This window comes from Episyrphus balteatus, chromosome 3, assembly GCF_945859705.1.
Source record: "Episyrphus balteatus chromosome 3, idEpiBalt1.1, whole genome shotgun sequence".
NCBI classification, from domain to species: domain Eukaryota; kingdom Metazoa; phylum Arthropoda; class Insecta; order Diptera; family Syrphidae; genus Episyrphus; species Episyrphus balteatus.
The window spans coordinates 56,339,672-56,357,157 of record NC_079136.1 but is presented as its reverse complement, the minus strand read 5'-3'; the positions used below and the strand labels follow the sequence as shown (position 1 = coordinate 56,357,157).

Sequence of the window (17,486 nt, the reverse complement as noted above, 5' to 3'; positions counted from 1 at the left end):
GGTAACCATTCCATTACAATCGTTTAACCTTGATTGTCGTCGTCCACTTGATGCATCACTGAATGCCGCCAAGCTTTTAAATCCCGGCGGTATTTACTTGAGAACATTGTCCGCACCCAATGCTAATGACAGTAATCATAGTCCAGTCAATACCAATAACAAAACCAACAACAACTGTCGCCTCCTGCCAAAGAATACCCCTGGGAGTAGGACAGTGTTGAAAATTGAAGAAAATGACGCCATCGCTGCCGAAGAAAGACGCCGTAGAAAATTTGAAAGTGACATAGAGACGACGTCAGTTTCAAACGCAAACTCGAACCAAAGCCAAGCGGCGGCACCTGCCGCCGCCAGTGGCCCTACTACCGTGCAACCAAAACGGGAGCGAGTCACATTAGCGCCCAATAGCAATCCCACTGGCTACCAATTGCAACATCCCAACAACAATAACAACGATACCACCAAAAAAGGATCTACATCGACAATCTGGACATCGGAGGAATCGATTCTGAGGAGTGTTGGCGCCGCCGATGAAGACAACAAGTACGTTCAAATTGCCCATTGCAAAAGCGGTGGTTATGAATATTTATGTCCTTTTATGATCTCCATCCATGAGTTGAATTCTTAAATAAAATATAATTCTGTATCTTCCATAGCTCCACTTCATCGTCGGCATGTGAGGAGGCATCTGGAGTATTAAGCTCTGGCAAGTCTGGCCTTTCTCTAGACTCCTCCGGGCTGGACAATGACAATAACGAAAGCGGCATTGGCACAGCGACGCCACCAAAAGATTCTGGATTCTGGAAGAATACAACAGACAATGATTCGATGACAAGCAGCCTGGATGCCTTGAGGAAGATCAAATTCCAGAAGGGCAGCTCGGTGGCCTCGTCAGATGATCCTGATTTATTGGAAGTGCTCAGTCTGTACGACGAAACGCACGACGATGATGCAGATGACATTGGCATCCACCACGACCACGACCAAGACCACGACGACCATGACCATGAAGAGTTCGAGACGGGCACTTTCGATGGATATGACAGTGGCAGTGGCAAAGGGGTGGTCCTTCGGAGGAAGTCAAATTTGCAAATAAACGACAATCATGGGGGCAGCAAGGATTCCGCCATTCATTTGCTTCCATATTTGCCACCGCGAGCACCCAAGAGTCGCAGTCATTCGTTGGAGGTGGCATCGCCTTTGCCCATGCCTCTGCCACTTAGACACGAGCTGAAGGCCAACAATAACAACAATAACTATCGGGATAAGGGAAGACTGTGTCTGGCCTTGCGGCAGGAACCATTTCAGAGTATTATGCCGACGAATTTCCATGAGCTACCATCACCCAGCAGTGCTTCGTTGCATAGTGGTCACGAGAGTTTAGGCATGCAGGAGTTGACGACAAAGTCGAATTCTGCACCACTGCTTCTGAAGAAGGAGCGAAAACGTGACGATTTCGGCGGACAAAAGCAGGTATTGTTAACATTTTTGTTTAGTTTTTTGGTTATTTTTTTTTCATTCTTTTGAAATGTGATGATGGTGCTGAGTTGATGTTTTGTTTAATTTTTGTTTTCTTTTTTTTTTTTCTTTGTTGTATTTTAGACGCTGAGATACTCCCGATCGCAGAGTGATAGATATTTAGCAGGTAAGTTCAATTTGTTTTTTATTTAAGATTTCTTTATTAAATTTAAATCCAAGGGCTTTAGAAATCAAGAAGTACCCAGAATTTACAATTTGAATATCTTTAGTGAGTTTTTGAGTGTTTGGTCAGTACAAGTAGATTAAATAATTTAATTTATCTACTTCTTCTAAAATGCTTATTCTAGCTTTTTATATTAAGAAGATTTGATATTCTGAGCAACGTTAGATATTTGAGCCATGAAGAAATTAGCAACTCATTTTAATAGATACTTTTGATTTGAAAGGTGATTTAATGTTATATAAAAGTAAAAATCTAAATTTAACCAAAATATGGATCTTCTATTGTTGAAGCTATTTTCTCACAAAATATTAACACTTTATTTAATTCTAACACCCCAAATGATCAATTATGCCTTTTAAAAGACCAGAAAATTGCTAAGCAGTCAGAATGGTCCGATCAATTGACAACGAAAAGAATAAATTAACTTTGACAGTTTATAAGATAATTTTATAAAAAAAAAAAGTTACTCATACACCACAGTGACCCAAATCATAAAATGGCTAGAAAATGATACGAGTTTGAACTTAATCATTTGAAACTAACTTTTGGTATCTAAGAACTTATATTGCATTCACAAGTGGATTTAAAATTGTGCATTAGTTGGGTAACGTTGATAATTTCAAAAAGAAAGTCGAAACTTAAATAATAAATTTCTACTTGATTCTCAATCGTTACAAATCTTCTTTCCACATATGTAAGTGTTTTAATTTAAATGAGCTTTAAATATATTATTATAATAATAGTTAGATGACAGACTCTCGTTAAAACTTTTTAAATTGAAAACATTTATAAAAAATATTTACCAATACTAATGATAATGTAAAATATTATGATCTTAATTTAAAATCCACTCGAAAAATTTTGTTAATAAATAAACATTTTATTTACAGTTGATGTTAATTAGGTCTAATTCACTATATCATTCTTAAACATTATAAAAGAACTGTTATTAGATTAAGGTAATTGTTATCAGTTTCAGAACTAAATTAAAGAACCCTATCAAATAAAATATTTATTCGTATGGAATTGAAAACCCAAAGCGATCATATTTCGATATATTCGAAAAAGGTTTTGCATAGATAAGTGTGCGTTGAACGGCGAAGTATCTTGCCACTAACATTTTGTATATAATTTATGTCTTCAACGGCTAGCGCAATTTTAGTACAACTTAAAGGCCCAACTATAATAGGCATATGCGCTCATAGGCGTATGTCAAAATCGAACGAACTGCTTCGTCCTGTTTCTGAAAACATGAGGAGTAGCCAAAATGAACATACGGGCGCATAGCCTTCTTTTACAATTTAAATTTTTGTTTTCCATATTTTTTGTAAAAAAACGCGTTGAATTACACAAAAATATTTTTAAAACTGGTTTTATTCAATTCCCAATTCGTTTTATCACATTTTTATTGAGTGAAAATTAATTTAATTTTTCCATCCCCCTTGCATTAATGTTGATTACATTTTATTCTGACAAATTTACTCATGCCGTGCGCATATGCGCATTATGGCTATCCCCATAACAATTGTGTATGTTCGATAACTCACTCATATATGCGCGCATATGCTTTTTATAGTTGGGCCTTAAGAAATTTGATAATCAAGGTGAGTTCAAAAACAGAAAATAGTTTGGTTCCTATATGCCTGCTGCCACACCCACTTTAGCAGCTAAGGGCTAACATTTTCTTAACTCTTAATTTTTTTTTTTTTCATTTTTGCTGAAACTTCTTAAATGGTATTTTGGGTCTTGTCTCACTAGTTCCTGGTTCATTAAAAGGGTGATTAACTTTAAAAATGCTACCAGTATGTGTAAATATATTTTAAGACCAAGCCTTATGGCACTTCCTGAAGAAAGCATATAATCCAGTCAAATAAGGGTTTAACCTCGGAATGAATGTTAGTAGAAATTTTTTTTGCTCAATATCTTCCTTTTGCCATTCTATAACATATCTCAAAAGTCTAGAAAAATCTCATGTCCGCTTGTCGCGATTTCAAGGTCAAATCGCGAAATGGAGATTTTCAAAATTAGCAAAAATAGGCTATGGTATTATATACACATATGATACATGATTTTAAGGTATTTTTTAATGCTGATTCCAAAAAATCTAAAGTCAAGACAATCTGACGTCTCTGGAAAAAGTTATACCTGTTTTTCATCTGTCAACTCATATTATTATAACAGTTGCAAACTTACTGCCGAAAAACCCTTAAAAGTTATGGTAGATGAACCAAATTTTGCATGAAGATTTTAGAATCCATCATTATTAAAAATCAAAACAATCCATTATAAAAAATATATATACCTACGAAATAATGGTATTTTTTGATGGAGGGGCAAATTTTAGGATATGCACTAAAGAAGATTCTTGTTCATCTTAGGAATAGGTGCTAATAGGCTATTTTTTTCATTTTAATCTTTGTTTGGATATTCTTTAACTACCCTCAAAAATCTAAAAAAATCTCATGTCCGCAAGTCCTAATTTTCTTGGTTTGAAGATAAGGTGCAGATTTAAAAAAATTGAAAAACTACTCTTCAGATATTTGTGTCAGATCAACATGAATAATGTACATTACTTTTCAGGGATGGTCATATTGATTTGTTTGTGGGTTTTGTTGGAATTAGCGTTAAAAAATACCTTGAAATGATATGGGTTATGTTGGTATACATATAAGAATCTAAAGTTTTCTTATTATTTTTTTTAAATCTGCGCCTAACTTAGTTTAACCTGGAAAATTAGAACTTGCGGACATGAGATTTTTTTAGATTTTTGACATAAGTTATAGAATATTCAAACAAAGATAGAAACAAAAAAATTAGCCTATTAGCACTAATTCCAAGATTGTACCAGGATGTTTTTTAGTGCACATCCCAAAATTTCCCCTTTTCTCAAAAATACCATTTTGTCATAGATATAAATGTTTTTTTGCATTGCATTGTTTTGATTCTTAATGATAATGGATATGAAAACCCTCATGTAAAATATGATTCCGCTACCATTACTTTTAAATGTTTTTCGGTAGTAAGTTAGCAACTGTTATAATAATATGGGTTGAAAGATGAAAAACAGGTATAACTTTTTTCAGAGACGTCAGATTGCCTTGATTTTAGATTTTTTGGAATCAGCATTAAAAAATACTTTGAAATCATGTATCATATGTTTATATAATACCATAGCCTATTTTTGCTAATTTTGAAAATCTCCATTTCGCGATTTGACCTTGAAATCGCGACAAGCGGACATGAGATTTTTCTAGACTTTTGAGATATGTTATAGAATGGCAAAAGGAAGATATTGAGCAAAAAAAATTTCTACTAACATTCATTCCGAGATTTACCCCTTTTTTCTCCTTATTTTACTGTATTAATATTCAATTGACTTTGACTTTAAATCGTTTTCAATTTTTACAAAACGTTTATTTATCTTCAATTCATTAAAAAATGCATTCAAATAACTTCATTTCGTGAATTTGTAGATTTTCTAAATTTGTAGATTTTTAAAGATTTCACCTAGCTTTTGAAAAAGTTGAATATTTTTAAGGTTAGCAAAAAGGACATAAAATCTATGCATTTGCGTGAAGTAAATAAGATAATGAGAAGACAGTAAAAACTCCATACTAAACTTGTTTTTAAATCTAACCTAAATTTAAAAACTGCATTAAAAATATGGTTTTTCAATAACCCACTTGAGTACATGACAGTTGCTCAAGCCAGGATTTTCTTTTGTTTCATAATTCAAATTATTTATTATTAAAATTTCAAGAAAGTAACATAATATAATTTAAAAATAAGAAAATAAATATCTTGTAAAATATGTTATATTTCCCATACAAAATTCATTCCAACATTTAATCGAGCACATTTTCGTTGTAGATTTAGATATTAACTGTTACAATTTATCGCACAATAAAACTAATGAAAAAGGGATAACAAATATCAGCTCAAATTGAACCATATCTGTGTAAACTGAATAGTATAATTTGAAAAATTACATTTAAATTATTATGCTAGTTTCGATTTTGGAAACATAAAAATTGGTATATTTTGGATTTATCACGTAAGAGTCCTGGAGTGTGTCAAATTTTTCAAGGAAAAATTTTTGATGCCGAAATTCATAGAAATTGCCGTGAATTTTATTTCAATAATGTGGCTTTAGATTAAAAAACAGATATTCCGACAAACAATATTACTTCTATAAAGCTTTATAGAAGCTACTGTTGCCTCTGTAAGGCATTAAAGAAGCAAAATTGCTAGCAGGGATATTCTCTCTGTTGTTCTCATAAATTAACTTGACTCCTTTTTTTTCCAATAAACCATTCTAACCATTCAAATTAAAATTTCCTACTAAACTCCACCAAAAAAAAAAATTCTTCATATCGGTAAAATTTTACACACAAAAAAAAACACATAAACAGCTTATAATGTCACAACTTTCTTCATTTCTTGGTAAAACCAAGAAACAAATTGCTTTATCGATAGACAACACCATAAACCAATAACCTAAAATGGTATTTCAAAACCACAAATTCTCAACTCATACATACGATGACGTATTTAGAATAAATATTACGCATATGCCCCCTATTCAGAAAAAAAAAAAAAAATAAAAATAAATCTCGTTTATCTTTATTTCTACGTCAAAATAAAGTACATTGCCATATGAATTGACTACACAAAAAAAAAAAAAAAAAAAAAACACCCAGAAATGATTCATCTAGTCAATATGAAAGATAACAGAGGTCATCATAAAAAAGAATTATTATTTTGTTTAAAAATAGACAACACACAATAAATGACACTACACACGAAAGCAACAAAATGTTACTTCCGGTCTTTTAATCTTAACATACAGAGCTTCTACAATCAAATTCTCCACTCCATTTGATAAAAACCCACCTACACAAATACACACAAACATACACATCAATCTAGTCTTGCAGAATAGAACCAGGAATGTTGCTGTTTTTTTCTTGTAATATTCAATTTGCTGTTCATTTATTTTATCTTTTTTTTGCAAATTAAATTCTAAAAATAACTCTATTTAGCAAAAGTGGCAAACTTAACGAATAGAATAATGAATATAATATCTACAAGGAAACCTATCACAATATGTACTCAAGATACACATATTCAACAGGATGGAATTTCAACCCTTTCTGTTTGCTGGGCATACAGTAAAGCCAGTCAAAGTGAGTAATTAACTTTCAAATAGGACTAAAATCACTTCCCATTTGAAGAAAATGTTAAAAAAATTTAAATCGCCTACAAGTTTATCCAAAATTAGTTGCAAACTAGTTAAAAATCGATTGCAAATCAGTTTCAAATTGCAATCCAATTAATTTCAAATCGATTGCAAATTACTTAAAAAATGACTCCGAGTCAAAACGAACAAGGTTAAAAAACTAATTTTGAACAATATTTAATAAATTTCAAACTAGTTTCAAATCGGTTGCAAACTAGTTAATATTGAATTGTATCCAGTTCCTAGTTGGTTTTAACCTAGTTCATTAATATAGACTCCACTGTGATTTGGTTTCTCGTATTTCTATAGAATTTTATTCAACTAAGCAGCTTATCCATCGATTTGGGAATAAAGTTTCCAATGTCACGACCATGAATAACCATATTGTCAAAAAAAAAAAACAAAAAAAAAATGAAAATTATTTAATCGATCTACTTTCGTTAAATACGCTGACGTCAGTTATTTTCCAATTTCCTACCAATTGACCTGTTGCTAATTTAGTTACACTCGTCACAATTCTCTCTAAAAAGAATTTTTTATAAAATACCAACTCAAAAAAAAAAAAGTTAAAAACCATCTAACTGAAATGAAGAAATTTCGAATTCATTGAAATATGACAAACATTCGCGCATTAACAAAAAAAATAAGGCAACAAATACTCTCTCTCCATTATTCAAATGGTTTTCAGATTTAAAGATTTTCATTGAAATATTGAATAGCAAATGAGTGTTTATTTTTAGGTGGTTAGAATGGTGCCACCACACAGTCACAACTTTATTGTGAACATATTTTTAATGTGATTGTGTCGTCATCAAAAAGGTAGAAGTTTCGATGAGAATAGGAATGGGGTGGTTGTCATTGGGTGGAAATTGTGATGAATTTCTGTAGAAAGTTGAAACGATATGGCTTGTAGCATCAATTAATGCTTCACTTCAGTTCTTCAGAATAAAAGGTAAGTAAATAAGTTTGGTGGATTTGCTCATAAAACTGGTGGAGTTTGATGGTTCGTTTCGATATTACGTTGCCATTTATAAATAATTGATAATGTGGCAGAAAAATGCGTCCCACAAGAGTGATAGAAAATTCCATGGAAACATTTTCTCAATAAAATATATGTACCTATGTTACTATGATTTTGACCCATGTTACTATGATTTCGACCCATATAAATGGTATGATGTAAATAGGACGATTTTGGACTTATTATTTATCTGACAATGATGTGTTACCGCTTCATAAATATCACATTCATTAAAAGTGAAACATGCTAAAATAAAAAAAAATTGACTGAAACCAATACTTGTCCTTATTGCTAAGAGCATGGGAGTCAATGAAAAATTGGGTTAAATACTGAATAAAGTAAACTGACTGAGTTTTATAAGCAACACAGTGGTTGCGAGATTTATTCGTATCTACAAGAAATTTATTCCTAGAATTCCTTGACATAAAAGTATGTTTCAGCCAAAAATGGAAATCTGAGAAAACGGCAACACTGGTCGGTTTTCAGTTTTTTTTTTTTTTTTTTTTTAATTTAACTTGAAAACCAAACCTTACTTTAGAATGATAAAGACATTTTTTTTAAAAGAAAATTAAATTTCCTATCGAAATCAGTTGGTTAAAATTTATTTAATTAGTTTTGAGTAAAATTATAACTTAAAATCAATGAAATAAAAAAATACTTTTTGTACCAGTTATAACATTTTTTAACTTTTTAGCTTTTATTCCAAAAGTAAAAATTCATTTTTCAGTACAAATTTTTCTCGATGAAAACATGTTCAAATATTCCATATTATTACAATAATTATTTGGGAGCGGGTCATAATTCTGCTTGTCAAAATTCTGTACGACAAAATTCTGTGGGGTCAAAATACTGTAATACCATAATTCTGTACGTCATTATACTGTAAATACAAAATTCTGTACGTCAAAATACTGTATGAACAAAATACTGACATGCAAAATTCTGTTTTGTAAAATTCTGTACGGCAAAATACTGTATTTCAAAATTTTTTACATTATCAAAACGATATTTTTTTACAGCATTTTTACAGAATTTTGATTTACAGAATTTTGATGTACAGAATTTTGAAATACAGTATTTTGACCAACCAGAATTTTGCTGTACAGAATTTTGACTTTCAGAATTTTGTTCGTACAGCATTTTGCACATACAGAATTTTGACATACAGTATTTTGGCATACAGTATTTTGAATACAGAATTTCGCAACATACAGAATTTCGACCCCAACCCTAATTATTTTCTTTTGGAGTTAGGCTTTTCTCGAAAATGTTCAAATTTGATGTTTTGGATGCCTAAAAATTGTATATTTGGTTCAATTAAATAAGAATTCAATCTAGGAATCATTGATTTATAGGCCCTGTAAATATCTTTGTTACATTCCATGGCTTATTTAAATGTTTAAAAAAAATCTTAAATCTGCAAGTGGCAAATTTCAAGGTCCAAACGGGACCAAACATTTTCGGCACCCGAAGCATCCCATTAATTTCCGGATCATGTTCTAAAGTCGCTTTGGTTCTTAATGTTACGTTTTGTTTTCCGTTCATTTGACTGATTGTAAACTTTTCTTGATTTTGACCATTTTCAAAGATTTGGAGGTTAAGTTGAAATTAAACTAGGTATTTAATGGAAAATAATACTCAAAGTCTTAATGATTTTCGTCCTAAGTAAAAAAAAAGTTGCAGAATGAAATTTGTGTTTAAATGATGTAGGATTGATCAGATTATAAGTCCTAATCAAAAAACGCAGTCAAATTGATAAAAACACCGAAAGTTTCATTTATAAATCACTTGACATACCTACATAATTTGAGGGTTTTTTATGTTGACAGGTTTGTCTATACGTGACGATGGAATGCAGAAGTAACTAATTTTTTGTTTGACACCCATTTTGGGTATCGTTTAGAAACTTTTTTCCATAAAAATAGGGTGCTCAAAAATGGCAAGTAGGAGATACCACACATTTGCATTTCATTATTTTTTTTTTTCTGATAAGTGTTTTTTTTTGGATTAAATATGAACTTTCAAAATCTACTGTTTTTAGTCTTTTTGAACCATATTTTTCTTAACACATGTTTTAACAAATGGTAATTACCTGGTTTTATTGTATGCGTTTGTTATTTAAAATTACTTCTTTATCATTAATTCAAACCATAAGACCACTGAATACAAGAAATTTTTTAAAAACTTATAAAATATTAAACATATAAAAAGAAATAGTAATCTATTTTCATTTGAAAACATTTTATTATTTCAGAATTTTGGATAAACGATATCAGATTACGTTTTTTTTTTTTAATAGAGGTGTAAATTGGTAAAGTTAAAAATATACAAAACTCCTTATTACCACTTGTAAAATGTGTTAAACAAAAATGGTTCAAAAAGATTTTGAAAGTTCATATTTAATCCAAATTTAGCCGTATTCAATTTTTGACAATACACGACAATTTTAATGAAAAATAAAGTTTCTTCTTTTCTCCGTTACATGTTCAATATCTATAAATACTCAAAGGATAAAAATGGATTATTTAGTAGAAAAATTAAAAATGTCGTTTTTTCTCATTTTTGAATAGTTTTTCTTAGGTTTTTTGCAATATTTTAATTTTAAATTATTTTAAAAAGATACCGATAGGATATCGATAGGAAATTTAATTATGTATCTACAAAAAAATACTTAATAAAAATTTTCAAATTCGGCTTAATTTTCAAGTTATAGACAAAAACTCAAAAAGTAACAGAAAAAGTCGAAAATATTGATCGTTACAAAAATTGTCATATCTTTATGAATTATCCATAGATAAAACTATCTTTTTATCTTTGCCAGAAAATGTACTATACATGAAAAATTTAAAACTATGAGGATTCGAAAGATTTTGATTTTTGCTTTAAGTAATAATGTTTTTTTTGCAAAAATTTCTATTAAAATATCGATTTTTTTAAAATGTTTTAGTACATTGCACTTAAACATCTAAAGTTTCTTACTTATTTATTCAGCTTTCAGGTTCTGGTTCTTTTGTTCAGATTAGTCATTTATTACTCAAGATATAACCCAAATAGTAAGTATGCCTAGAAAAACAACAACAAAAAACTTTGAAAAAATAACTTAAAAGTGTAAAAATCATAACGGGATATTTTTTTTTTGGAAAGATCATAAAATTTTACTTCAAAAACAGTTTTGAAAAAAAAATTAAAAAATGGATTTTTAGAAAAAAAAAATAAAATGTGTTTTTCACTTTTTTTTTAATAGATCAGCTTAAAATGGACTAATTTCATTTCTAATAACGGTTTTGGAAAGGTCTAAATATCACCATACAAACGCAAAAAAACATTCATTCAATTATGTTTAAAGTCGCAAGTAATATGCAAAAAAGTAATTTAAGATCATAGTTTTTTTTACTCTCAAAAATTGAGTGACTTAAGGAAATAATTCATACTACTCACTTGCTAATTTTTTGGGGGATTATTTATATACAGAAGTTCATATTTTGAGCTTAGGAACCAGTAAAAAATGACACAAAAAGATTTCATGACATAGGTATTTTTCGTATATTCTTTTCACATGGAATTACTCACCTACTATACTAACGTATTTTCTCTTTAAAATTGGCGGCTCTTCCAAGCCAAAGTTCTTCACGACTTTTCAAAACTCCAGGCAGCCAGATAGTTGTTTTCTTGCCTCCTATGTATGTACTAAAATTGCGTACAGCTCAATTCAAGGACTAGTGGGTATGATGTGTCGCTGTTCACGCGATTCATGTTTCCTAGCCATTTTAACTGGAGCTAACAGCTTGACTCATTTTCAACATCTCCACTACATCACTCTTCTTATTTTTTGACATAAAGCCCATAATATTCTCAATAATCTAGGTCTTTTTAGCTTTCATTTTCAGGACTCGTTCCTAGATCCATACGCTCAGCAACAGTTTTATTCAATCGTTGAAAAAAGCTTAAAAAAATGACCCCACACATAACTAAGGACATGAAAGATGTGGAGACCCAAAAACATCCCTTAGCCCGAAAAGTAGCCCACTCAATAAATCAACCCACTCCTTATGTGCTCCTGAAAAGCCAAAACGAAAAAAAAAAAAAAAAACAATCACTGTCTCTGTCCTTAATTTTATTCATAAAAATGTTTGAAAGTATTTTCGCAACGTAGTTTTCCCACTAAACACTATTGATTTTTTTTTGGCTCCTCATGAATGAAAGAAAGTGCCTATAATATCAATTTCGTATCTTTAATATAATAATATTAAATTTTATTACAGCAATATCTGTGATATCTTCAATTCAGTACCAGTAAAAGTCTTGAAACAATTTAACTAATAAATTCATTCATCCGAATTTAGTCTTTAAATGCTTCCGAAATAACAAGGACGCCAACAATTTTCATCTATGACCATAGTAACCCTCATTTAATTGGTACATTGCTTAAGCTCGTAGGAATTATGTAGAAAGAATTATTGTATGTCCTTGATTCTTTAAATAAATTCTAAAAAAAAAATACTCAATCCTTCTTGTTAAAAGGATAACCTTATTTTCCGCTTAAAGCTTCCCCTCGTGTGTTTGTATGTTAAAAAAAAATAAAAAAAAATATAAAACACTCCTAAGGTCACTTTAAAAAATTCTTCCTTGAATCCTTTAATGCTCTCAACCATTATTAAGATCCTTTTTGAATAATTCAACAAAACAAATTATTCAATTTTTATTTCGTCTACTAAGCTTTAGTTAACCATAACAGAAAAATAAACATTCTTCTTATTGTTTTTTTTAAATTTTACAAAAACCCTTCAATTTTGTATGTCCTTAAAAAAAAAAAGGATACGACAAAAAAAAAAAATAAAAACAAAAATATCATAACTAATTTAATACAATATACACTCTATTAGTATCTCAAAAAGACTTCATCCCAAAAATCATAGTCTCTTTGTTAACCACCCCTATTGACCCCCTCCCCCCTCTAAAAGGTAGAAAAAAAACCTTCTAAATTTATTCAATACCTATCAGTGAATCTCAGCAAGGACATTCGACTTCCCTGTTCGAACAATTATCCCACCCACTGTATACTGGCGGTCGCTCTGTGGCGTCGGGTTGGAAATTTGTGTGCTTTTTGTGCAAAAAGCATCAAGAAAAAAGTCCTTGTCGATGGGGATGCTGTATAACAGAGCAGCAGCATTTTACGTTCAGTTGTGTGTATCTCGAGAGAATATTATCGTTTATTGGATTTTTCAATATTCATTTCGTGGTGTTTCATTAGTGCTGTTACTGGCTCCGTTGATTGCAGACGTTTCGACGTTTCGAAAAAACAACACTCGTGTAAACGGTCTGTTTGCTTTTTATTTTTTTTTTTTGGTATTTCAAAGCTAGCTTCCTGGCTAGACTATAGAAAGACGTAACAGAGATCTTGAGTTTGAAACCAAAATAAAAAAATAAAACCGTTGGATTTGGATATCATTGTGGTTGTTTTTTTTTTGTGTTTTATAATTCACAGTTTATTTTTTTGTCGAAAAAAAAAGATCGAGACAAGAATTAAAAAAAAAGCTTTCAAAAATCCATTTCCGCTCAAAATTGCTGTTCTGTTTGCTAACCCATTGAAAGTGTCATCCTTGGAAAAAAAAGACTGCCATTAGTGCGAAGATGCCACATATTGAATGAATATTGGTCGTGTCGTTCGGCGGGAAGGGGTCATGTAAAACACATTGCCTTACAACAAGAACTGTCAATTTGCTTTGTTTCATCGTCGACGTCGAAGAACGGTGATACACTCTATATAAAGTCGACTTCGTCATTGTTGTCCTCGTCCTTGTTGTTGTTGTTATTGTTTTTTGTCGACAAGTGTCCCACACAATTGTGTCGTCCTGTCTCGTCGTCGCGGTGGTGAGGGTGAAAAATCTGACTTCGCAATGCAACGGCGAATGTCAATCACAATTCGTGAATACAAATTCTTCCGGAGTTTTTCACAGAAATTTGAAAATTGGCCAAAACGCAAGGCCGAAGCGCTCTGGCGGAAGATGCGTGAACGAAAGATTGCAGGTAATCCATATTGTTTGTCACTCAAATACGTTTTTTTTTTTTGTTAAACATTAATCGCTTTGTATTAATCATGGTTTTTTCTTCGAAAGATTTATTGCGAACAAAACAAGCAACGATTTCTGTGTGATGTGATTTTTGAATGAAGAGCACACTGGCCTCTTGAATGGGATTGGGAGGGGTGGGTTTTGGAAATGTTATTAATGTCGGAAAACACTTTTCATTTTGTGATTTTTTTTTTTTGTTTGCTTTGTTGTTGGATCGGTCGTGGCGTGGGGATGGAAGATGGATAATAAATTGACGGACATAGACCGCACGTCTCGTGATTGTTTTTGTGGTCAAAAAGCTAAACGAAATAATTATTCATATAATTAATAAAGAAAACACACAAAAAAAACTTTGTGTTGGCTAATTTTTCTATTAAAAAGAAAAAAACAATTTATATAGCTTTTTTCTAGTATTTTTTTTTTTTCAAGGTTACACGCGTTTCATCTAATTTTGGATATTTCATCGTCAAAATAAATGTTTAAATTTGGGAGTCTTGTTAAGGTTAAGAATATTAAATTCAAATTAAAAACGCTTACATTTAAATTAAGCGCCGAAGGGTAAAATTTATGTGGGTATTTTTTTTTTTTTTTTTTTTTTTTTTTCTGGAAAAGAAAAATGTTGTTGGGTAGTTTTTTTTTTTTTAGTATCTACAGGTGTACAGATATGAAGGTATTATTTCATTTCAGCACACGTTTCAATGAAAAGTTTGTTGTTTTTGAAAATGTTTTTTTGTGTTTTTTTTTTTATTTTAATGAAGATTACATTTTTTATAATGCCTGCGGTGATGGAATGTGTTTTTGATTTTGTTGTTGTTGAGGAATTGGAATGGACTGACAGTGTGTTTGACAAGAAAATGAAATAAATTCAAGTAAATTTTGGTTTTAATGATTGAAGTTTAACAGTTTAGTTTGAAACTTTTTTTAATTCTTTACAGATATTTATAATGTATTTAGTTAAGACTTAAAGTCAATGTGAAGAAGGTAGAAAAATAAATGTCTTTGTATTTTTGTTTACTGGTCACTTTGGTGTATGTGTAACATTTTTTTTTTTTTAACAATTTTTCTATGGTTAAAAAATACATTCTTTTGCAAAACAAAAAATGAAATCAGTTAATATTTTAATGATAAGTAAAGAAATGTACTGGTCAGTGCATATTTTTTAGAGCCACAGGTGATCGTTGGTAAAGGATTGTTATTGTAATTACCTTTAATGTTATTCTTGTAACTGCTAAAGCAATGTCTTAACTCTGTATTTTTTGGATTCAAAAACTCATACGAAAATATCATAAAAATAATTTTTAACAAGATATTCTTAGCATTTTATTGTTTCTTAAAAGTCGAAGGGTATACAAATACAAGTTGGTGGTGTTCCATATTTTCCATCCACAGTTTTTTAAATCAATTGATTTCAACTTACATACCTACTATACATTTATAGGCAATAAAATTGAGATTAAAGTTTCACTACAACATTGTGAACACTAATTTTATGTCAATGGTTTGATGGTTTGTAGTTACTGATTGAGAAAATCGTGTTTTTATAAGTTTTAACACTAAAGATGTAATTCACTTGAAATGCAAAGTTGTAAGGATCAAAATAAACCCTATTAATCCTTTTTGAAATGATTTCAATTCCTGTTGGTCAAAGAGTATAGGTATGTAAATAACAAATATAATCAGATTATAATTTCAAACATTTCATATCTTATTTCCGACCTCCTAACGTGAAAACAAAACTTTTAAAGATCAGTTCAAGCACACTTTATTAAACCATTATTAGACCTTAACCCATCCCAACAGAATTTGGAAAAAATTCAAAAAGGGTATAGAAAGAACCATATATGTAGGGCTCTTGGAACTTTTGTTTGTTTTTTTTTTTTTTTTTGTGCAACCTTACAGCATTGTATGATGCTTTAATAACATTTTTATCTAATTGTAATATATTAATTAAAATATATTAATTTGGAAGTTTGAAAGTTTATGTGGGGAGAAGGACAGGAAGGGGTGAAAATAAAATTTAATGAAAGTCATATAAATAATTTTGGTAATGTCAAAACCAAATTTGACTGAATTTATACAGGGTATCCACAATTGAAAACCATATGGATTCCTGAGGTTAATTCTATGTAAAAAAAAAAAAAAAAACTTGGGTAATTTTCTCGTTCTTACTTCGTTTTTGAGATATAAAGGTATGAATGTGTCTCAATTTTTATATAAAAATAAAATGCACGACTGAGGCCGCACGTACTTGCTCTTGCAGTTCAAAGCACTTTTATGTTAGCTTACTTGTAGATTATAAGAGCTGCCTCTATATAAATTTTTAAGAAATTTGGTTGATGCAGGGGAAGAGACTTTGAATATTACGTATGCAAAATTTTATCAAAATCATTAGACCCATTTTTGAGAAAATTGCAATAACTCCATAATAATGTACGGGAAGAGCCGATATCCGCGATTTAAAAAAATGTAAAGACCATATTTCCATTATCTGTAGTTTTTGAGAAAAACTAAAAACGCAGTTATTTTAGATCTATGTACAACATTACGTGTGTTAAATTTAATCAAAATCGTTAGAGCCGTTTTCGAGAAAATTGAATTAAGTCAAAAATTTTGTATGGGAGGTATACGTTCTAAGCGAGATATTAAAAAACAAAAAAGAACCAACCTTGGAAATTACGAAAAGAACATTTATACCAAACTTCAAAAAAATCCGTCAACCCGTTTAGGCTGTAGATACTTGTACAGACCGACGGACGTCATGACGAAACCCACTTTTTTGGACTTCTCCATCATCGTAATGTTAGTTTTGATTAAAACCTCGAAATTTTTTTTGACACGAAACCAATATACTTGCCCTATAGAGCAAGTAAAAAGGAACAACAAATTATGTTGAACTTTTGAATAAAAAAACATGTGTGCAATTCACACGTGGTAGAAGTGAAACCTTAAAAAATCATTTTTCTTGCAAAAAAAAAATGGAAAAAATCTACCTATTTGTATTCTATCACCTTCAAATCCATGTTTTTTATATGACAACCTAGATAAATTTTATATCATCTGAAAACTTATTGTCTTAGCTCAAAATATATATATCGATCAAGTCTATGAGACATTTACAAATAGAGCTAGAATTTTTTGAACTCGATCAATTTCCATCAAAAAAAGCGAAAAAACACGTATTTTTATCTTCTCACACTATTAAATCCATTTTTTTTCCCTAACAACCTAAACAAATTTTTACACCATCTGAAAGCTTATTGTGTTAGCTCAAAATATATAAATCGATCAGGTGTATGAGACATCTACAAAAAGAGCTAGAATTTTTTAAACTCGATTTAATCTTTTTACCGTTATCTCCGAATTTTGAATATGAAATTAATTGAAATTTTGTACAATTATACTTTATTTAATTATTTATCTACAGTACAAATTTCATTCATCTATCTATTAAAACAA

At 30.4% G+C, this 17,486-nt stretch overlaps 1 protein-coding gene across 2 annotated transcripts in view; it reads left to right on the top strand.

Annotated features, from left to right (window-relative positions):
* LOC129914402 (rho GTPase-activating protein 7) overlaps positions 1 to 17,486 on the top strand; it is a 121,093-nt gene that overhangs the window by 68,851 nt on the left and 34,756 nt on the right. Inside the window, exons 3-5 of one of the 2 annotated variants that reach the window (XM_055993630.1) lie at positions 2 to 540; positions 654 to 1,470; positions 1,600 to 1,642. In XM_055993630.1, the coding sequence (XP_055849605.1) occupies positions 2 to 540; positions 654 to 1,470; positions 1,600 to 1,642 (1,399 nt within the window). Of the gene's footprint in view, position 1; positions 541 to 653; positions 1,471 to 1,599; positions 1,643 to 13,475; positions 13,987 to 17,486 lie in introns of those variants that run through there. The other variant, XM_055993631.1, reaches the window with a different exon arrangement.